At 47.0% G+C, this 23,860-nt stretch overlaps 1 protein-coding gene across 15 annotated transcripts in view; it reads right to left on the bottom strand.

The window, feature by feature from the left end:
* Positions 1-2,133: 2,133 nt before the first annotated feature.
* Positions 2,134-23,860, bottom strand: part of LOC116842854 — a 140,762-nt gene continuing 119,035 nt past the window's right edge. For 5 of the 15 annotated variants that reach the window (XM_032812604.1, XM_032812606.1, XM_032812609.1 and 2 more), the window contains 12 exons: positions 11,451-11,592; positions 9,972-10,418; positions 9,233-9,383; positions 7,248-7,982; positions 6,928-7,149; positions 6,395-6,847; positions 6,156-6,287; positions 5,709-5,934; positions 5,284-5,433; positions 3,997-4,101; positions 3,720-3,882; positions 2,134-3,616 (listed from right to left, as the gene is read on the bottom strand). In XM_032812604.1, coding sequence (XP_032668495.1) covers positions 3,319-3,616; positions 3,720-3,882; positions 3,997-4,101; positions 5,284-5,433; positions 5,709-5,934; positions 6,156-6,287; positions 6,395-6,847; positions 6,928-7,149; positions 7,248-7,982; positions 9,233-9,383; positions 9,972-10,418; positions 11,451-11,592 — 3,224 coding nt within the window. In that variant the 3' untranslated portion in view covers positions 2,134-3,318. Of the gene's footprint in view, positions 3,617-3,719; positions 3,883-3,996; positions 4,102-5,283; positions 5,434-5,708; positions 5,935-6,155; positions 6,288-6,394; positions 6,848-6,927; positions 7,150-7,247; positions 7,983-9,232; positions 9,384-9,971; positions 10,419-11,450; positions 11,593-22,570; positions 22,678-23,860 lie in introns of all 15 variants that reach the window. The other 10 variants (XM_032812602.1, XM_032812603.1, XM_032812601.1 and 7 more) reach the window with 7 other exon arrangements.

The raw sequence follows: 23,860 nt of genomic DNA, 5'->3' as shown, positions 1-23,860 counted from the left end.
GGGGGGGGGGGGGGGGGGGGGGGGAGAGGGCGGGATCTATACGATCGGCGGATTATCGAGGTATCGGTTAGTCGGGACACGAGTATCGTGAGTATCGTCCGTGGGGCGTTCCGTCGACGAGGCCGGTCTAGATTTCGCCGAATTCGCCAGCCCTTTTGTATTCAGTATGCACTTAGTTAGGCAACGGAGGAAATAGACACTCTTACAAATGAAGATGGTGGCGAGCTCGCGGATCCGTGTGTTTTTTTTCTCTTCTTGTTTTATCTTTCTTCTTCTCTTTTTTTCTTCTTCGCTTTTTTGCTACCTACTCGTATTTCACCGTCGACGTGGGCGACAGGCGTCGTCTCAGGTGCTTCACCGGACCCTCTGTTCTGGCGCGTGAGCGCAGTGCTGGGTGAGATCCTAACGTGGTTCTAGGTATCCTGACTGGCGGAGGATGTATTGTCTCGAATTGACGGATTCGTCGCAACGATGTTGTCCTCGTTCTCTCGCTGCCTCTCCCATGAGAACTCGAGAATATTAATCTAAATCTAACTGATACAAATTACTCGACTTCTAATCGGCTAGTCGTTTGTTCTTCTCTCCTCGACATCGAGGGATTAATCTTTCCGAGTTCTTCGAGAAGTTCTCTTTCAGAGAAGGCTCGAGCCCGCACACCGTTGCGCGGAATCCTCCGATTTGCGGTGGCGTATTCAAATTTGGAAAAGCACTCGCGGCTGAGATGGTCCGACGTGCTCTTTCACTCTTTTACTTGAGTGGCCTCCTCCCTCTTTCTCTCTTTCTCCCGTATCTTTTTGCCTGATCGAAAATCCCGCGCTCGCAGCTACATCAGCGTTTAGACACTATACACAATACGTAAGTATATCTAGACGTACTACGTAGTAGAAACTTTTGAATATAGTAGCGTAATTTCCGGAGTTGCGTACCCGCCCGCGGCTGTGCGCGCAGGCCGGACGATGAAATTCATCGGATTCGACGTCGCGTGCAACGTGCTCTCTTTTGCGTTCTCACGGAGGGATCCGACCGAAGCTTCGTGCGATCGCGGGAAATTATTCAAGGCTTCGCAATATCTGTTAATTCATTTTTATTTATCCGTTGACACGAATCGCCGTGAGAGGTGCGTCGCAGGCGGCGCGTGTCGCGCGACGCGTTTCTACGAACGGACGAACTGCCCTTAGGTACAAGAGACGAGATGTACAAGACGCGATGACAAGCTAATACACGGTATAGTAGTAGCAGCAACAGCAGCAGAGTAGCGATGGTATCAATAGTTGTAACGTGTCCAGCCTCGTGTTTTGGAACGTGTTGTCGTACAAGAAGCAGCGGTCGCTAGGGAGTGAATCGAAGCTACAGCATGATTATACGACAGCGAGACTATACGAGGGTGTAAGAGTTGAATTTTGGGAGATCGATCGATCGCTGGCACGCTCGCCAGTTCGTAGAAAGAGGATTCCGTGCTTGTCCAATGTCGATGTTCGCACTCCCAGCGGAGTCAGGACGCGAGGAGTTTACACGGAGAAAACAGGTATGGTTGACACACACGTAAATCTGGTTGGCATAACCAGATTTGTGTGTGAGCCGGCCATACTCAGTGTGCTCATAGACGTCGCGTTTTTCGTTCGTGGTTCGTGAGAGGTTGCACGTCGCTCGCGCGGAGCTCTCGAAGCTTTCGGGCGGATCTCGGTATCGTTCGCAACAAGCAGCAGCAGCCATCACCACCACCACTACTACCACCACCACCAGCAACAGCAGCAGCAGCAGCAGCGGTAGCCAGCCAGCAACAGCGGCGGCGGCGGCGGCGGCAGTGACAGCGGCGGCGGTCAGACTCTTACGATCTCTGATATCCTTAATAAGAATAAGAACGTTTTTACTTTACAATTACAATGCCTAGTTTTATTTTTTTTCTTTTTATTACTAACGAGGGCGCGCCGTGAGTGACGGTCAGGGCGCGCCTGTTTGGTCGTACGCAATGCTACATTTAAACTGTATATTAGAAAAAACTTCTTCGTCAACAACGTGTTTCACGTATCTACAGTAAACTCGCCCTCCCGAACAAACGGCTTAGAAACACGGTCGTGTCGCGAAAGTCGTGTGTTTGTGGATGTTTGTATGTTTTTCCTTTTTATGTGTCTCTGTGAATGTGTACGTGTGTATGTGTGTGTGAGTGCGTTATGCGGTCCTCCTCGTTCGCGTTTTGCCTCGTTCCCGTGTGCTCGACTACACTCCCTTTCAGACACGTGCGATCGCGTGGCGCGGGGACCGCGCGGACCCGCGCTCCTACGTTTTCTCATTCTCTTTGTCTCCCCTGTTTCTTCTGCTCTTCGAGGTCAGTCTTTCGGTGACCGGTCCGCGATCGAGAGAGTCCCGTCGTCGCGTTTTCGAAGCACCGTGCGAGTTCCCCGATGTGATCTCGTCCTATCTTACGTTACGAATATTACCAAATATATTGCGTACTGGCAGCACTGTTTTCACGTTATCGCGTCTTCGTCGAGACACACTCTCTTTCTCTCTTTGTGTTATCTCTCTCTTTCTCTCTCCTTCCCTTTCTCCTTCGTGTTCCCTTTCTTCTCGTTCTCGCTCGCGGCACTCGCACGAAGAAGAGTCCGATGTATATTCCGTGTTGCTTTATACGCGGGGCGTCGCGCTTGTGTTGCTGTCGAGCTCTGTCTTTCCTTGTCTATCTAAGTAGTTCCGCGAAAGGGCGACGGGAGCCACCCTTTTCTTATTGTAGTAGTTACCGGACGAACGTCGCGTGCCACGCGGGCTTGACCCTCATAGCTCGTCGTCTCAGCTCGGGATCTGTGGAAGATAATTCCCGGTGCATCGTCGCTGTCCAGGGACGGGGCTAAAGCTCTGTGACTCGTGTAAAAAAGGGAGAGGAATACGTTCGACCGAACTCTGCGGCGCGAAGGAAGCCGGAGGGTCTAGGTTCCGTAAGATCATCGAGTCTCTCGCTATCTCTCCGCGGAGGATGACCGTCCCTTCCAGTTGTGTGTCGCGACGAGCGGAAGGGTTCGGGCGATCGTTTTCGCCAGGCGATGCGTGAGATTGCGCGTTAACATACCTTTCTCTCTCTTTCTCTCGCTCTCGCGTGTCTTTCTTTCTCGCTCTCTGTCTCTCACTCACACTCACTCTTTCGCTTTCTCTCGCTCTCTTTCTCTCTTTCTCGCGGAATTAGTCGTGAAGGGTTTCGTTCTCGTGGCACCAAAGGTCAAACGCTACCCCCTTTGGACGGCCTCCTGCTCCCCTTCGGGCTCTTTCCAAGCTCGAAGTACTCGAATCGCTTCGCTCGTCGGCTTAACGCGGCGTCGCATCTTCTCAAGTGGGATTCGGTAGCGGGGTCTCCTGCCTGATATCGCTCTTCAGTTTCACGAACTCCTTGGCGATCTCATCGTTGTTGCGCTGTGAGAGAATGCGCAGGATCGTCCAGCCGGTCTCGTCCATCTGGATACGCTTGCCGAGTGATAGCCAGCACGCGCATGAGCCCTCGTCGACGATGTCCTTGAGCTGCATCACCGCGACTCCGACGAGCCTGTCCTCTCTCGCGAAGCAATAGTCCTTCACACAGATATGCAGCTCGTGGAAGTCCAGCTGCTGCTGCTCGTTACCGATCATGCTGAGAACAGAAGATACGGAGTCAGGTTTGTCATGTGGTTTGTCATGTGGGAAATAATACACAGCAAACGTGTTAAAAAATTGAAATGAGAAGCGCCACTAACAAGTCAAAGCTCTCGTTGAATTGCGGCGACCAGTTGTTGCTCTTTGACTTCGTCGACTGTTTCCTCTTCTTGCCGGCGAGGTGTGGACCGATCAAGTTCACCTCGACATACGGTCTGAACATACCCGTCGCCAACTGCCACTTCAAGTCATTCGCAGCCACGACTGAAAATGTAAAATTTCATTTTAGATTATCATCAAGGCAAAGCCGAAAAATTGGTTTCAAGAATGAAAGAATTTTGATGAATATTTCTCTTTTGCGAGAAAGCAAAGTCGCACCTTTGACGGTGACCTTCTGATCTCCGGTTCCCGGATGCGTGAAGAGATCCACCTGGATGCTCACCTCGCCCACTGAGCCTTCGTCCGAACCGGCGGTATCTGAAACTTCATGAGTTGCAGTCAGAGATTACGGCCATGTGTGAAACGTCGCGAAACTAGAGTGGCATCTAAATACTACACGCGGGCCTCGTTTGGTTCTACCCAATCTGCTATGACCAAACGCTAAAGGCTAAGGATCTATTTCTCGATCGCTATCTCTAGAGCAGATTACATGCTCCAATAATAGGCGCGTCGCATTATCCTCTCGTCGGCGTAACTGCTACAGAGAGAAGACGAGGTCAACCTCTGTGAGGTTTTCGCACGTGTAAATCGTACGAACGGCTCCCTCGCCTATGTCCGAGCTGGTAAACGAGAATAAATCGGTTGCGGTGTCTCGGAAAATCTCAACGACCATCTCCGAGAGTTCAGTGCGTATGATACAGTGATCCGTGCAGCCGGTCGATCGAATCCTCTCTTCAGGTACTTTGCGCTATCTTCGAGTCCTCGTGGTAAGACCAAGATGGTACACAGCGCTACACTTAGGCGAGTAAGTTTGTTGCGCGCTCATAAAAAAATTGTGGAGAAATCTGTGTGACAGTGATTCTGTGATCGAATATTAAAAAGAGTCTCCTTGACGCGCGTGTTACGTGTATCGCGTTGCTTTTAGTGTGTCAAAGCGTTGTGTGTTGAGAGAAACAAACATGTAAGAGAAAGAAAGAGAGAGATCTTTTGCGGATCACAAGTTCGCGGTAGTAGCAGCAAGAGTGGCGGCAGTTAGCAGCAGCGGCAGTGATAACAGCACAGCTTCCTAATACAGCTGTCGATCGTCGAGACGTCTTTGGAGTGTATTCTTCGAGAATGATAACACATACCACATAGCAAATCAAGTTAGATGGAGAGACTCGAGATCGTTAATTATTCTTCTGTATATGATTATAAGTAGATAAACATAAAATAAATTTCAAACAAAACTGAACGGAAGAAATAAGTACACAATCTGAAAGAACTACTGACCACCCCCTAACTAAATCCCTTTAACTAAAAGAGTAAATAAATCTAAATATAATCCAAAAGAAAAAGAAATATAATTCCGTTAAACGAAACTTCGCGAAAAAGGAAGAGGGAAGAACGGAATTACATCATCGAAAGACGTCCCGATCGACGACACAACAATCAATTCACTACATCCTAAAAAAGTAGTTGCTCCCCCGACACTTGTAGCGACCTTCTAAGGCGCCCTTGGTGTACCTTGTCGGCTCTCTCGACGAAGAGAGGGCTTGCTCTGGCGAAGGGGTTCCTCGAGGCTTTCCATACCCTCGGCTCCTTCCCCTTCGTCACCTCTCTCGCTGCTCATCGAACGCTGACGCTGACGTAGCGTTGACGCGTCGTTCAGCGGCACTGTCGCGACAATTTTTATTACGTCGTGGTGAGTGTAAAAAACGATACGTGTGGTACGCGTCCGGACACGTGTAATAGAACAGATCGTCATGTGTCGACTAGTATCTGTGTGTACGTGTGTGTTCCTGACTATGGATCACTACTTCTCCGACCGCGACTTGGTTACTTCGTCGTAGCGCAACGTGGCAAAACATATATAAAAATAATAGTCGTTACATATCGTCGCTCGTACAATTCGTAAATATGCAAATGACGAACCCAAGCAACATATGTACCTTGATTGACTTGGGAGGTGACAAAGGTCTTTATGAGAGTGTCCGTCGTCTGCGTGTATAAACTCAGCGCGTAACGGAGGCTCTGCAATTCAGGCGATTTCTCCAGGAACGCTTTCTTCAGGCCGCTACCGCCAGCATGGAAGTACTGCTTGATTGTGTCGAGAGCGACGTCGAGGATCGCGCATTGCTTCGGCGAAAGATTCTTCTCCACTTCCTTAGAGATATCCTACGAGGATAAAAACTACTGTAAAGCGGCTCTTCAATAAAGAAGAAAATTCAAGTTTTTCTTTTGTAAAATAACAATTTGAGATATGTGAGAGAAAGATCTTTTAATTACCGAAAGCACAAATCATGGCGTGAAAGACAACAAAGAAAAAGGAGTAACAAAATACACAAGAAAATGTGAAAAAGAGGAAAGTGAAAGAAGAACAAAATGTGATTGATTACCATGACTCCGCTGAGGGCATTTTTTACGTCGGGTTTGCCAGCCATATGGTTCTTGAACAGCTTCGACATATCCTCTATCTTGGCGTTCGCAGCGAGATTCTTGGCGTTGTCCGTTAGATTCTTGAACATCATCTGCGAGAAGCAAGAGAATTACAATAATCTCGCCGTGATACATTATGCTCGACGATACTTCAACGATCTTTCAAAGCTGAAAATTCAATCATACGGGCAATACGTACGCTCTTGTCCGTCATAGGCGGCAGAACAACGGTCTTCTCCAGAATCCTCATCACTATCTTCCACAGTTCCTTGAGAAGCCTCTTCAGCACCGTCTTCTCGCATGACTCGGCGTACACAGACAGGCTACCGTCAAGTAGTACCATGAGCGGTCGCAATACCTCGTCCGCCTCAACAGCCACGTTGTTTCTCTGCGCCGATTGTGACAACGGGACCTGTCCGCCACCTTTGATGGTTAACAGAACATCTCCCACTTCCTTAACTGAGCCGGTTATTCGTGGTTCTAAACTATTCGCGAAGAGCACCGCCAGATCATCCAGAGCACCGTTCAGTTGTTGCTGCAGGTCCTTCAATATGTTCGCTGCATCCGCCTCGAGCTTATCGCCGCCCATTGACTCAAACATCTTCTCCAGCTGCACCCGAAGTTGCTGGATGTTGTTCATCAGAATGCATGCCTGCGAAATAAAGCGATTTAATTTAGCCGTGCCCATGTTGAGTGAATTTTTCAGTAGACTTGCATTTATCGAACACATACGATTCGTTCCTCCTGCAGATTACTCGGGAATTCCTTCTTGACTATGTCCGCGTAGGCTAGCAACACCTTGCTTATGGTCTTGGCGAACCTCTTCATGTATCTCTTCCAGATCTCCGGGTCTGGGCACTCGAGCTTCGATACCACGTCGAAGCATTGCGTGAGCTGCGTGAAGACGTCGACGACGGAGACGCTGAAGAGCGCGTGCTCGCTGCTCTTCTGGAACTGTAAGAAGAGAAGTCGAAGGCATTAGAAGAACAGCAAGTAGAGTTTAATTGGGATTCAAAATAGAGACGGGCATAGATAGCGACGGAGGAACTTACGCCTTCCTTTTTATCTCTACTAAAGGCACCATGGAGATATTCTAATGACACGTCGTCGTTCTCGTTGAGCCACTGCATGACGAAGGGCTCGAACCAGGCTGGGTATTCCGGCACAGCGCCCTTATAAGGCGGCACATCCTTGACGTAGTTGGCGTGTAGCCATTTGACCTTGAAGTGCAGGTTCATATAGGCCGAGGACTTGCACAGTCTATGCTGCTCATGTTCCTCCAGGGCATACTTCATGTCGACCGCGAACAGAGACCACATGGTGGCTGCCGACAGTTGACCGATGTTCAGCTCCTGAGGGAATTGATTCAACACGGGCGCATAGCTGTTCTTGTCCTCCTCGATGACCGAGACGATCAGGGCGATCAGCTTGTGCCAGAAGTCGAGCGAGTCTAATCGCGGCCCGTGATCGTCAGAGTCGCGCTTCACCTCGTTCGGGTCGGTCTGGAACTCCCGATTGTACAAATCGTAGCAGTTCTCGAAGAGGAACTGATACGTCGAGCGCAGGCACGCCTTCACGCAATCCTTCACGACGGTGCTGGCGCGCGGCGGGCTCGACAGTTCCTGCACCTTCATGCGGAAGAACGTGATGCTCGTCAACAGGTCCACGGTGCTCTTCAAATCCATCAGTTTCTCCTGGCTCGAGGCTGGGAAGTTGTTCCTGTACATCGACAGGTCGATCCGCAGGGAGTTGTGCAGCTGGTCCAGCAGTTTCACGAATTTCTCTTTCTGCAAGAAGAGAAGAGTTTCTCGCTTAGTTCCCGTTATCGAAGGTAACTCGTTTTCTTTTTTTCTTTTTTCGTCGGCAAATTCGCTGACGTCGATTCTTTTCTTCCGACCCGAACTCTTTTCCGATGCGGCAGCCGCGCACTTTTCGCCCTGAGGAAGAGCGAAATTATCGGACCCCTGCTACCGTAGCAGTTCGCGAAGTTCTTCCGACGTATCACCAGGGCTCGGCGAGTTTCGCGTAATATTTTCGAGGTGCAGTGTCATGCATAATTCAGAAATATGAAAAACACGCTTTCCATACACTACCGTTCACTTTCGGAATTAAGAGACCCGCGAATCTAAATGTCCCGCGAAATTTCGGCCCGCGTATTATCGCCTTCGGTTTCATCGCAGTTGCCACGAGGGAACGTCGCGCGCTGAAAAATTTCCATATTCCCGACGCGGCGAGAAAAACCAACTCGGTCAGCCTTGGCTGCCAGTCAGCTGAAATCCAGACGGCGACTCGGAAAGAACGCGGTCGAAGAAAATCTTAATTAAAATCTTAATTAACTAGCGTGCATCGAAGCAGCCCGCCCGCCATTCTTTTCACCTTCCTTCGGCGAAAGTTTGCAGGCTAAACGGTCAGCAATAAACCTATGACCATAAACACGACACGAACTTGACTTCTTGACCCGATTGCGGATTTATAATCGAGACTTGCGAGGAAGGGTATTTCTCTCGTCATAAAGCGCCAGAGGGACGTAGTCCCTTCTCGGTGAGATTTGCTTCCGACTCGTCTTTACGTTAACGAAGGATCGTTTGCGTTATCGTTCTCGGGGATAATCCCCATGTCCAATTCCGCGATTCGCATTTTACTCGGAGCCCCCGATGCAGAGAGCGCATCGGCAGGTCGCTTGATCCGCCCTCTACTTCTCTCCCTCCTTGGAAAGTTCAACGAGTAATTATTGGGAGATTCGCGTCAGCTGATCCGTTATTCGCGAGCCATGAGGACGTAATTGATAGGGTCGGCTGGCGGGCGGGCTGGCGGCGCGTCCTTGCACGAGTCAACACGCGCGCTCGTCTCCAGGATATAGCGGCCGAATACGGACGGGTCTCGGTATAACGGATGGCGCCGGTCGCCAGGAAATTGCAGGAGTATTTCTCGCCGCTCCCAGTCGCCGTCCCAGCATCCTCCATCCTTCACTCATCCTCTTCACCCCTCGTGCTCGCGCGCGCGCTCGGCGCCGCAACCTTCAACATCCGGCACTCACCCCGAAGTTACTGGCGGCAAATCTATCACTGGCCGACACGGCCGGACTAGCGGTCGTGTGGGCGTAGTACGCGTTTATGTTTGCCAGGAGGGTCGACATCACGGCCGGAACGCCTGGGCACAGGTACTTGGTTGATAGGCAGTGGAAGTGCCTGCGGAGAAGATACGAGACCGATTCACCACGCAGCCGAGATTAGAGAGTCCGCGTGTGTCTCGCGACGAAGAGGACGACGATACCGCGAGTCATCGCGTCTTTTTCATCTCCCTTTTCATCTCTTTGATAGCTTGTCGCTCTTATCTCGGACAAACAAGTCCTGTTTGACTGCGATCTTGATCTCGATCTTAACACGTTCGCTACACAGCTCACATTACATATTTTTTCATGTGATTGTGCACAATAGACTTGGTTCATATGTGAATATACTATACAAAGAAGATATCGTTGTCATGCTCCAAACGTGACGTTGGTCAGCGAATATGTTAAGTAAAAGACTGAAAATTTTTAGTAAAGATGAGTTTGAACTATGAGAGATCGGTGTGTCGCACATGTGTGTGACGCTGGTAGTGAACGTGTTAGTTTCAGATTCTAATTTTGATTTTCAATATCGTGGCTTTTACGTCGACGACGAGAAAATTGCTTATTCGCCACCTGAGAGGTATCTTAAGAGAAAGCGAGATTAATTCTACATGGTGATACCACAATACGAAAGGTGAAAGGTGAGCGATTCCTGTTTACTCACGTCATCGCCTGGTAGATACTCTCGATGCCGTAGCGCATTGCAAACTCGTCGACCAGCTCCTCGCCGGGTGGATCAAAGTAAACTTTCCAGGCGTCGTCGCCCTTTGCCTGCGGTAAGGTCACCATGCCGCCGTTCTCCTCGCACAGACTGTGGAAGAGGTTTTCGTGCAGGCAGGTGTACTGCACGTGGTAAGGTGCCACCTTCTCCTCGCCCTTGATCTCGACGCTGATGTGCAGCCGAATGGCGCCCGACACCGCGCTCTTGTCCGTCCGCTTCTCCAGGTTGTACCAGACGTCCATCTCACCGCTCAAGGTTCGCACCTCGATGATGGTCTGCCCGAGGAAGTCGTCGCTCTCCCTCGTCAGCTTTTGTCGCAGCTTCGACTTCAGGTCGTTGTCTTCATCCCACACCCGCACCTTGATCCGGTCGGACGAATTGTGGCATTCGCTGTGAAAACGGGAATCTGTGCTCGAATCATCTCCGCCTTTTAAGTTAGAACAGTGTCGCTCTGCGCGGCTCTCAACGTCTCGTAGTCGATTGACGCGAAGCAGACGTTTTACGTGTGATTACTCTCTAAATTTCCCCGAGTGAAATTCCACTCGTACAGCAGAGTGACAGCCAAATTCGAGTGACCTTTTACTTATACAGAGTGAATTCTCTCACTTGAAATCGCTGGGTAAATATTTTCCATCTTTCTTACTGACTGTGTATCTCCTGTGCCTTTATGAATCAATGTGAGTATTTTCACTCGAAATTGAAGAGCGAATCTGACTGACGTACTTCACCACCTCATTGGGACAAATTCACTCTAATTGATTGACACATTCACTCGTGCGGATTAAGAGGACGCCAGATAATTCAGCATCGTGTTTTTCTATTTGGTTATATGGAATTCCAGATGCTTGAAAGCAAAGTGAAAGCACAAATGTCAACGCGAATGGCAGAGAGAATACCTCATATTATATAAAAAATTAAAAACAATTTATATTTATCAGATTTCCTTCGATTTTCATACAAGTGTGTGCATTCCGTCGTACATTGGCATTTGTATCTTTCAATCTGTACAAGCATTTGCGATTCTACACAACCAATTGAAAAAACAGTGCATAATACGAAAGTTGCATTGCGTCGGCATCCAGCATCCCCTCAGGGCTTCACTCTACGGTTCAAGTGGAACGTTCACTCTCGTGATTCCGAGTGGCAGCATTTTCACTACCGCTCCGAGCGAGATTCTCGTTTTCGGTGGGGTGTCACTTGAAGAAATTCGCGGAACAATGCTTCAACGTGCACCGCTTTTTCCACGAGCATCTCTGCACGGAGAGATCTCACAGGGAGAGATATCGCGTGATTCTCTTTAAAATCGACAATGCGTCGTCGCTTGTTGAAACGAGCCGCGAGAAATTCGCTAACGGGATTGAAGATGACGCGAAATTATGCATTCCGCGGGCGTCGCCGACCGAAGTTGTCGGCATTACTTACAAGTAAAACTTCTCGTGCCACACTGGATTCAGCTCCCGCGGCATGGTTCTCGTGCGCTTCTTTACTTTACCCACTTGGACCGTCACGTAGGGGTCGGATGTGCCGCTCTTATCTTTGGCGATCAATCCCTGAGCGCTGATCACTAATCACATGGTGGAAGAATAATATTAGATCACCGGCTGTTCACCAAGACCGGGGAGTGCCTGGAGTACGCACGACGGAGCGTAACCGAGTCCGAGTTTCCCGCTCGCCGCGAGCCGTGGATTTGCGATCTCGCGATATATCCATAATGCGATTACTATGAGACAATACCGTCGAACGTAAACGTTAGCTTCGCTGAGGTTCGCCAGCTGGCCGTTATCCAAGAACGCGACTGTCGACCGGCTTCGCGCAATAAAGCTAACAAAATCGAACGTCCGGCGGGGAACATCTGTTTGCACGGAACCGCGCGAAAACACGTTGACGCCGTAAATTCACATTTATTTTTATTATTACGAGCGCGACTGATGATACGTGCGTTCGCCGAATAATTCCTTCTCCTGCTCGCGAATCAATCTTTCCCCTCCGCGATGAACGAGCTAGAGTCCCTCAAGCAAAAATCAGAACACCGCGTGATGATTCCTAATGGAATCGGATCCGCTGTTAATAGGAAAGAAGCGGGTAGGAGTGAGAGAAACTCTAGTATGAGAGAGAAAGAGAGAAGCTATAAGGCTCGCATTAATAATCACTACTTGAAACTTGTCTCACGTGAGATACTCAGATTTGAATTCAGAGTTAATTAAAGTTAATTTTCAGTTGAATCACACGATATATGTGTAATTCAATTGACATTACATTTATAATCGCGAGTCAACTGAAAAGCTCACATCTAACACTTTACATTCAAATCTGAATGTCTTATTTGAAATAAGTTTCAATTATCAACTATTAATACGAGTCATAGACTGAAACGACGAAGTACGTTGCAGCGTTTCGCTCTCACTTCTTCCCTATAAGTAGCAGACGGTATCCTAACTCGTGTACTGAGAGAAAAAAATAGATCTAAGTAAAATTATAGTTACTTTTGGCACTAACCATATTTTTCGTAGTAAGATGATAATAGTGACATATGAATATAAATTCATCATCACTAACATTATAATAGAATTTGATAAAAAATAGTTTTCTTGACCATAAGTTGGAGTAATTAGTTCTCTGCGTGATTATAGCTACAGATACTCGATATTTTTTTCTCCGTGTACTTGAGGGACTTCTAGAAAGAACGAGTTTGCGGCGGAGACGTGATAAACGCGAGAGGATTTCGAATTCGCGACTCGACAACCCAACGAGGCCTCCGAGGGAACGGCTGACTCGCGCTGCTCAAGGAGCAGTCCGATAAACGAGCCGGGAATTACGATCTATTCTGCGGGCTCATCGTATCACTCCCGGACGACGGCTATTCGTTTCGAATCGACGATATGGACGATCGACCGCAGACGCGTGGTTACGAGGCCTCAGGAACGAGCTCGTGAGCGCGTCGCCGAACGCGAAGCAATCAAAATTTTACTGTCTCGTCCCCGATCGCGACTCGACATATGCGTATTTTATACGCATTCTCCGTCGCCGTTAATCCATAGCTTACGTCCGCGAATTCGCGGATTTCGCGACGGCCAGTACCGTACCAGAGACAAAAAGACTGCGATTCTACAATTCGCGACGAACCTGACGATGAAAGTTGCGACGATATAAAGCAGTAAGAGAAGAGAGTTGCCGAAATCGTACCGATCTCCTAACTCGCACCTTATCAATTGCACTCGATTTTTGGAAATGTTTGCACACTGAGAGAAGAAAATAATTGACCTAAATAAAAATCATAGTTACTTATAGTTAATTTAACTAAATAACTAAAAATCTCATAGTTATTTTTCAACTATATTTTTTGTAATAAAATAATAGTAGCAACATGCATATAAGTTTGTTATGACTAATATTATAGTAGAATTAATGAATAGTAGAATGAAAGAAAATAATTTCCTACATTACAATTTATAGCAATTATTTCTGTACGTGATTACGGCCAGAAATATCAAGCATTTTTACCAGAGTAGTACGCACAAAATAACATGCAAATTTTTTGTTTACATTTCTCACACTGCTCATTTGTTTCTCTTTTCCACATTTAGTTTTTACACTCAGTTCTCTTTTTCGTTCAATAATTATATGGAAATTGATAAAGCAAAATTTAGAAGACCGGTACGAGAGATTTCAGCAACTCGCCCTTAATTACAACCGACCGCTCGCTCACTATTTGATGCTGCCGTGGACTTTTGAAAGGCACGCCGATGGAAATTCGAGTTCGGCACGCATTGACGCGACGCCACGTGTCGACATGAATGCCCGCGGAAGCCCGCTTCGATTTCTTGTCACGCCGCCGTCACGATTCTTCGGACGTTCATGGACGGTGGTCGGCCGGCTATTTAGAAGGAACTTTTCGCCCAAGCGTTTCATATTCATCTATTTGCACGTGCCGGTCGAATGAATAAATATGAGAATCCGCTTTATGTGCGGGAATTTAATTAAAAGAAACAGCCAGCTCGCGAATTCCGCGGGACTTTTTGCCGCGCCAAGTATTCGCGAAATTGAGAAATCGGTGCTATTCCGTTGCACATGTATCTTCCATTATTAAATAGCGGCCCGCGAAATTTCGGCGTCTCGCAATCAAGATAATTTATTTCTCGCAACGGCGGAAGGAACGATTCGCGACGAATATTCGATTTCGCCGCGAAATACGAAAACGTAAGCCATGCACCGAATCGATCCGAATACATCAATCAAATCGATCGGTGCTTTTAACGGACGTTTGTCGGGCGGCAATTTGTCACATTACGTAGAATCACGCGGCGCCCGAAATTGCGAATCAAAGTTTTTGTGCGTCTCATGTAGATGCATGCAGAGGCTCAACATCCATCGACCGGACACACACGATATGTATATATATATATACATACATATATATCGATCGTGATAGCCACCTGAAGAAAGCGTGCAAAAGCTCGGCGTGTGAGTCACGTAAATATAATACTATGACAATGTGCGGAGCGCGTGAGATTGCGATTCGCGATTCCGGGTTTCACGGCGAATGCTCTCTTCCGCAGACTGGACTCCATTTTGGCTTTCTTCCACGCGCACAGTAAGCAATAAACAAAATCTCAACTTGGCTGTTGGTGTCATCGAGGCAATTGACCCGGCAGTTCAGCTCTCGACGACGATCTCAACGAGCCTCTCTCTTCGCCTCTCTGCTAGGAAAGCTCGCCGTGAAACCTCGCGAACTCTCGCACTCTGATAACACGCACGTGTGTGTATGTGTATATATGTATGTATGTATGTATATATGCATGTATATATATGTATAGTATATGTGCGTAATGTATACATACACATGGGCGAATAAACATATATAGACGTAGAAACATATGTGAACGCAGAAACATAAAGGGAGAATATTCGGAGTATAAATGGGTAGATATATGTTATAATATATACTCTCTCTAAAGTACAATCAGCGTATTCTTCACTGAGTAAATGCTGCATCTATAACTGGTGGTTCAGCTATAAGTATTCAGCACTGCAATCAATAAAATCTCGTCGAAAGGATCAGGTGATCAGCGGTCACTGTTCCAATTGTTGATGCGGACAGACAGTGTCATCATACGCATGGCGCACGGAAGAGTCGTCAGTTCCACCGTCGTAAAAAGTTGGATTCGATGCAAAATACAACGAGTTTGAACTTTTTGCAGAAAAATTTTTCCTTCACCGATCAAAATTAGTGAGGCATAAAACGGAACAGTAAAATGTAATTTCATTAGGAATAATTTCACCAGCGAATATTCACTGATCACCGGTGAAATACTTTTCTTTTACCGACTCGATCAGAAATGTTTCTATCGATTCACTTTAAGAGAGTGGAGAAACGGAGAGTATATTACACATATATATAATATGTATGTATAATATTATTATATAGATATATAGTTAACGTGCTGCGATTCTCGGATCGACGGACAGACACACATGCCCATGCTACTAACTCTTTTGACTCGCACCGCCGATTGCAGTGGGACGATCGCCGATGCTTCCTGCCCTCGACGAATGTCGATTTCACACCTAATCTCATTAATCATCGAGTCATCGCCACAATCCACTTGGTGAGATGTCGAGAGTCTCAGGGGCGCGTATCCGTGTGTGAGTATGTGTGTGTGTCTCTCTCAATGTGTGTTGTGTTGTAATTCGCGCGCATGAACCGCGCTGCAGCGTGTGTGTTGTGTGTGTGTGCGGCGCATCACGTAATCATGTGTAATCGCACTCCACCGGTTTGACGTAAATCGCGACGCATTGGACTTCACTGACTTAACGTTAATTAGCGACGCGAGGATATGGCGATTGAAAATCTACGCGCCACCGGATTCGAGCATCGACACGCGTCGGTCACTCGTTCGACCGCGCGAAGCATTTAAGATACGCCGGCGAGAATAAATCGCGCGCGAGGTGCCGTGGGAAATGCGCGGAGTCGCGTATATAAATCCATTACGGGACACAAGCGGATTTATCGACGGCACGTCGAACATTTCCTGCCATTAAACGATACAATATACGAGAAATGCGGAGAAAGGGAGAGAAAGAGAAAGAGAGAGGGAAAAAGAGAGAGATGCATGCGACTTGCATGTTCACGACGTCGCGTTCTACGTAACCCGTTATTATTATGATTATTATAATAAAACTCGTCATCTCGTCAATTTAATTCTCAAATAAATCGAGTAGCCGAGATGAGGTAATATCACGCATGATGCGCGCGCTCTATAGACACGCGTCGCGTTACAATACGTGTAAACGCAAACGGAAGGAGAAAGGTAAAACGGGTAGGAGAAAAAAGGGAAACGTCGTTTCCACTGTTGTGCGCCGAGTGACCGTGATACGTACTAACGTGTCGCAATTATCATCGGTATCGAGCGTATAATTTCCCGTTTGCGTGTGCGTTACGAGGTTGATCGTTATCAGCGCGTATCGATTCTCCACATGTTAAGCTGCCGTCCAATCTCGCGCGGCTACATACACACTCCGGCGCATACTGGCATACACACACACACATACACGTCGCTTAATTTGAACGAAGGCTCACAGCCACACGGGTGCATTCACATATAATTGATCACACTGCGGCTACCAAATACGCGTATTTTTATCGCTTTCTTCCCGTCAAAGGAACCCTTCCTTCCCCGCGGAAATACGAATAACGTATGATCCCTCTCGAGGGGTTGGTCGTCCGTCCTCGGGGCGATCCTCGGGTCCGCGCAACTCCCGCCTAGCTCAGATCGCCGGATCGTAGCTATTTTAATCCACGCTCAAGCAAGTCAAGAGATTTGATTACTGGGGCGGAAGAGGAAGCGGCGCCGACTGTTACCGTTCCGCCTCTCTCTCGTCGACCGTCAAGCACCCCCGTCGGTTCTTCCCCTTCTGTCCCTTCGTTCGCCACCCTCATTTCCTTCGATCTCCGCACCCTTATCGTCGCAGCTCCCTCCGGGGCGCCAACTTTCGCCGTGGTTGAGCGGGGCCTCTCGCGATAGGATTATCCGCAAATCGCGCAAGTCGCACGTGGAAAACATCGAGAAATTAAAAATAGGATTTTACGTTTGCAAACGCAGATTGAACGATCCGCGCTCCACTTCGGGTATTCGTATTTGAACTTCAACATTCATTTGTTTTAACGGTCCGAATCGCGCCGACACGGCTCTTTTTCGCCGTGGAAAAAAAATGGACACACACACACACACACACATACACACAATACACGCACGCACGCACGCACGCACGCGCGCGCGCATACACACACATATATATACACAAGTATATACATACACAGAGTGTCCAGCGATATAGGTGGAAAAACGCGTGTGTACGTAGATTACGTAAAACTAAGCACAAATTTTCCCTACCATTTCGCAAATATTCACGTAAAATCTCGAGTTATTAATTAAAAAAGATTAGCGATCTGTCGCGCGCAATCTCCTTTAATTAATAACACAAATATCCACGTGGTTCTCTGCGAACAGGTAGAGGACTTTTTTATTGAATTTCGTCCGATATGCAAGCATAAAATTTTACGTGGTTGTTCTCGCAAAATGGTGAAGGAGTTTGATCTATAATTCACATATATACGCACAGAAAAATAGTATTTCACGGCTAAGCAAAACGATCATTTATTTCACTTTTCTTCTTTTAAGCAATGTTTATTTTCACTAAAGAATATTTTCTTGGTAATACAGTCTTAAAATGTACTCGACACAAATTTTAGAAAAGCTTTTGCGTACTCGAAAAAAAAATCTATTCTTTTTACATGAATATTGTACGTCTCTGCCGTAGAAGAAGTTCGATTCTATGTAAGTAAACCAAGTGAATTTTTCTCTTAATTTAATATTCCTGATTAAAATTTTAAACCAGGATTTTATATAAATTTAGTGCTTATGACTAATTCTCTTATGACAGATTTGCGGGTATATAAACTTACGAGACACTTGAGACAAGTAACATTTGCTCGAATGCATTTGTCTGCACGTATATCTACCTATCGAAAGACACCTTGTGTACGTGTGATACCCTATACGTGAGACATTTCGTCGTGGGTCGATACACACGGCCTGTCCGTTGACTCGCTTCTTTTAACTCCACTCCTGATATCATTCTTTTATCAGAACAGAGAACCGCACAAGATCGACCGACCGACCGACTGACTGACTGACTAGTTGACCGAAGCTCGGCGATTTTTCGCGACGCGAAGTGACTGCTCAGTCGAGAAAATGTCTCGATTTTCCTTCACTCCTCTCCCTTCTCTGCATCCTTTCTGCAATTATTTAAAGCTTTAAGACTCTCCGTCGAAAGCACACACGCATATGTGTGTGTGTATGCGTGACGTGCGGAAGAGGAAAATCGCGACGGACGAAATAAAAAGATCGAGAGAGAAAGAGGGAGAGGGAGAAGAGACGCTGTCTAAAACAGACCATTCCGCCGATTTTCTTCTCGGTTCCGTCGGCCTTTTTTTCGTCCCTCCTCTCTACTTTTTTGTTCTTCATACCCCGAGTCCTATTTACTTATCTCCGTTTCGCCGGGAGACAACCGTAACCTCCCTTTTTCATACCTACGACCCCTTTTCTCTCTTTTTTTTTCGCGCTACTTCCGCTGTTAGCGGCGAGCTAGGAGGAAGTGAGAGAACGCCGGCTGGATACCTCGGGCTTTTGAAAGGCAAAAAAGTTTCGCTGCAGCTTGCAGTTGCAGTGCTCACTGCTTATCGACTTTTTCATGCCACGGTAATACGTAATACGCTCCGCGCCCGGAACGTCGCGCCTTCCTTATCTACCTCCTTCGACTGATCATTCATAATAAAGTGCCTCCCCCGACGTTCGTTCGTTCCTCTTTATTATTGCGTTATTACGCGAGATGGAGTTCGCGATAAATTTTGCGCGGCTCCTTTAAGAGCGCCATTTCCTCCACGCCCGTTCTCTCCGCGCCCGACTGCCGCTCTTCATTCACTCAGACGAGGTCGAGCATATACGTGCGAGATTGTCGCGATTATCGGCGCCAATTGCGAGTGGATGAATCATCATGTCAATCTCGAGGAAGCGCGAAAACACACGAATGATAACAACGAGCGACGAATTTAGCCGCGACGATCTTTGAAGGTCGCGGACTACCCGATGTTGTAGCAACACGAACGAATTGTCGCGAATTTTCTCGCGTGTAAATCTATTTCCTCAAGCAGACTAAATACAGCTGCACGCATCCTTCTGAAAAACGAAGAGGAAGAGAAAGAGACTCACTTCACGAAGAGAAGATTCACTTCCATTCGCGAATTTCATCGGCGGCAGTTGCGGAAACGACATAAGAAAATCGAATCCCATCGGCCTTCCTTTCTCTCCCTCCCCTCTCTCTCTTCCTGCTTCGTTCCCTTTCTTTCGTTAACGACAAGTTGTCTTATTTTATTTCGCGTGAGCTTTTGGCGCTTTCGTCACGACGTGACGTCGCAACGTGAGAGCTTTCGGCGCAACGTGACGTCCTCGATCGTATTCCGCACCCTGTCCTTGTATTGGCCGCGATCCACATCAATTGGCATGCATCATGAATACTGCCGTTACTCTCGCGCACTTAAGGGGACGTCGGAGTAGTGATGTGCGTTCGAATCTCGGCAAGCTAGCGTTTTTCCCTCTCCAATTACGCACACAGATTGCTTTGTCTATCCATGTAATGATCGTTGTCACACTGTGTTGGACTCTTTATCAACAGAATACTAATTTTTTACGCACAGAACTATTAATGCTCTTACACAACAAAAATACATAAAAGATTGAATTGGAACGTCTCTCATGATATTGTAATTATTACAGAAATTACAGAAAACGATAACAAATTTCAAAGTTTTCGGGAAAAAAAGATTATATATAATTATATATAAATATATATGATTATATATGAATTTTGTTCATATATGTGATCTTATATATGATCATATCTAGTTATATATGTGCATATATAAAACGAAAATTGTCAAATTAAAAAAGGAAAACGTAATTTGATTCAATTAAACGGCGACATCATGGGTTGCTATAAACATAAGCATTTCAATTGTATCTTCACAATAGTGTTCTTTTCAATGTCGACATATATAATTATATATTATCATATATAACCATATATGGACAAAATTCATATATAAACTTTTTCTTTCCGGGTTGTCATTTCGAACGTGAATTAATCTGTCAGACGCTGTCAGTTAAAGTAAATATTAACCTGATGCAAAAGATTCATAGCTTGTATATACTGAACGCGACTTTGCTCCACTCAGAAAAATTTTCAAGAATATCGCTGCACCTTTAAAAGCTTAAAACATCGAAGAAATTTGCAGAAAAATTTTTATATACGTATAGTTAAGTTTTTCATTAAATATGGTGAAACAAAGCAACACACATTTACGTAAGATAATATATATGTAAAACTTTTATATATGTAGAAGTAATAACGTGATTGTGAAAATCGGTCTCTGCATTATCGACATTTTAAGAGTTGGTCATCGACAGCATCCCCTCAACGCTAGAACTACCTACAATTAACGATTTATTTCCATCAGAGCGGTCAAAATGACAGGTGACTCAAAAGTATGCGTCCGTTGGCGCACACGCGAGTGCGAATGGACCGCGGAGGCTGAGCCACGGAGCCTCAGCATTTACCCCGGTCTGTACGTTGAACTATCGATCTCTCCTCGAGGAGCGCGCACCTACACACATACACACGGCGTACACATACGTACACAGGCGTATGCACAGCTCGACGGCGCCGACTGACGTCCGCTACCTACACCGCGCCCAGCCAACCGTCGCGTTCGGCGACGCACCGCGATTGCAATTTCAAACGGCCGTGGTGAGCTGCAATTTTCTATGACATACACACATATATACACACACACGCTATGCATCCGTAATGCGGCACGAAGTTTCCGTCGCGCCGCGGACTTGTCACTTTTATTGGCGTCGCGTTACAGCGGGCGACGGTCCGATAAAATCCCATCCCCCGTCGGACGCGGGGCGAGAGAGGATAGGAGAGGAAATAAAAGTCGCCGCAGTGTAAACACGACAATCGCGGCAGGTCGAGAGGGCTTTAGTTCCTACTTCGGCGGATAAAACGTCGCGCATAAATGACACAATTCGCGGACTATCGTGTTCACCGCATCCGTGTGACCGGCGTACTTTGGCGCTGGATAACCAGGTAGCTCGGTCATGTCTCCCCGGATTATATATACTCATACGCACACACGCCCGAAATTGTCCTCGTCGAAGCGCCGACGGCGGCGGAGCCGTCTGCCTGTTCTCCGTGCTCGCTGTCGTGCAGTGCAACTTTGTTGCGAATCGCGAGTCGCAAATTGCTGTAGTTTTCGTCGTCTTGCTACGAGAGCGACAAGGCTAACGTTCCGATCCAATATGTCGCTGAGATTTATGAGAAAAAGAGAGAAAGAAAGATAGATAGAGAAAGAGAGAGAGAAGGAGAGAGAGAGAGAGAGAAAGAGAGCTCGGCAATAAGACGGGATACAGGCGATCGCACGCGCCAACGCTTGATCGATTCTTTCACTTCGTGCTGGACGAAGTGCATCGATTGCACATAGCGAAACTTCCCGCCAGTCGCACAACTCGAACACGAGAAGCGCGGCTGCAGAGTGCACGACAATATTCACTTCGTGCATCGCGTGCGGCGTATGCCTTTCACCACCCTCTCTCCTGCCCTCCTCTCCTGTGCTTTGTGACACAGAGACCTTTCTGTGATAGAGAATCGAGAGAGATGTGAGAGACCGTGCTTATCGAGATGCGCGTATACGGAATGCAAAGTACCGGCGCGCCTCGCTCCCGGTGGCGGATCGGATTGCCGGACGAATTCGGGCTTGAACTACTGATTCTCTGATTCGCAAGTCGAGCTCGATATTCGCCATGGAAATCCGCGAGCGAACGACGGAGAGTGATGCGCGCACGCGATGTGCGTCCCGTGTCTCGGTGATTAGAAAATTTGTTCTCTAATTTGTTCTCTCTAATTTTGCCTTATTTTGAGATTCAAAGATAAAATTAAAGTACCAATGTCTGACCATTCCTACCTAATCCTGGACATTTTTATTGCTTTGCTCTCTTTAGATGTAATTGTGTAAATTTTCAACACAATATATATATATTTTTTTTTAATATATTCTATGTTGAAAGTTTAAATACTCGCATTTAAAGCTCAAAACAATTTCCAGAATCAGGGTATTGGTACTTTTGCCATTTTCACGAATAAATATTTCCTTTACTTCTCTCCTTTTCTTACTTCTACCTTCTTTCCTTTACGAGAAGAAGGCAAAACAGTCGCGAGTCGGTCTGAGGATCGTCACGAAATTTTCTAATCGCACTAGTCGAAATTGAGTCAAGTTTTCGTGTACAGTGTGAGTACATGTGTGTCTCTCTCTCTCAAGCGCCATGTGTTACGTGATGCAGAACCGTGTGAGTGGTAAATTCTCGTAATCGAGATCGTGGGTGAATGATTATTAAACGCACTAAGTTTTATTAGTATCGTGTCACCTGTGATGGCGATCTTGCAGGACCACTTGCTGGTACCCTCGAGGACGATCTGTTCGGCCTGCTCAAGGCTGTCTATGTGCGTGTCCGGGTCGACTGAAAACGTCGTGCTGAAAAGAAGACAATGCCCTCGTCATCGGATCGTCCTTCGACAACCTCTTTCGACTACTCTGCCTCCACCCGTCGTTGTCGTCGTCGTTGCCGGGTTACGCAGTTTGCGCACTTTCGCTGAGACTGACACGAGAGGGACCTCTCCTCTCTCGGGGCGACGCGGGAGGTGTCTTACGGAGGCCACCGAAGGACGTAGGGAATCGTGACGAGGCAGGGAGACTGTCGATAATCATCCAACGCCATCCAGCAGCTGCGCTCATATTCAGCCCAGTATACTATAGCGAGGGTGGATGTACATTCGCGCAGCCAGGATCAAGGGTATCCTCCTTTCTTTTCGCGATCTCCTTCTCTATCTCTCCCATCTTTCTTTTTGCGGGGTTCGCCGGGCTGCATCCCGGCGCCGTGAGAAAGCAAAACGAGACGCATGTTTCAAATCCGCCCTCAATCTGCGACGGATCAACCGCATACGCTGTGGAATCCTCTGCGGACCCGCGCCTCTCGTGCGGATTTCACGTGAACTCGGTAAACGAAACTCGAGAACAAAAGGGACGGACGCCGTTCACTGAAAGCGAGACGAGATCGACCAGAGACAATGTCGTGAGTCCTATTTGCATCGAGGAAGATCGACGAGATTGAAGACTCGGCAAATGGACCTTACTGGGCGGAGTTGAAGAGAGCGAGAGTGGCGAACGATTGAATGCGCTTTGTACAACGGAATACCATCGGGGCTCTCATCGGAGTGGCCCGGAGTATGTGAGATGCGCGAGAAAGGTCGACCAATCGACCGATCGATTGGCGACGCATCATCTTATGAAAGCCAGCGAATTTTGTACGCATGGAGAAAATATTGCAGTTAAAATTACAAACAAAATTTCTGTGGCCCATAAAATTCCTTGGACCATACAGAATTGTGGCCGAAATTATTATATATTTATTCAAAATTGTCATGCACATACGTTCGACTTTTGACAAAATTATTGTAATTACTACAATAGAATTTACATTGTATATCAGATAAATTATCAAATTTATGATTTTGATAATCATTTCTACTACAATATTGACTATAATTATGCAAAAACGATTTAATCCACAAAATCATGATTTTTGAGTTTTTGTTGAGTAAAGAGAGAAGAGAGAGAGAGAGAGAGAGAGAGAGAGAGAGAGAGAGAGAGAGAGAGA

This window comes from Odontomachus brunneus, unplaced genomic scaffold (genome assembly GCF_010583005.1).
Source record: "Odontomachus brunneus isolate Ranch 3 - 2012 unplaced genomic scaffold, Obru_v1 Obru_scaffold_027, whole genome shotgun sequence".
Lineage (NCBI taxonomy): Eukaryota > Metazoa > Arthropoda > Insecta > Hymenoptera > Formicidae > Odontomachus > Odontomachus brunneus.
This window is presented reverse-complemented; position numbering and strand designations above follow the sequence as displayed.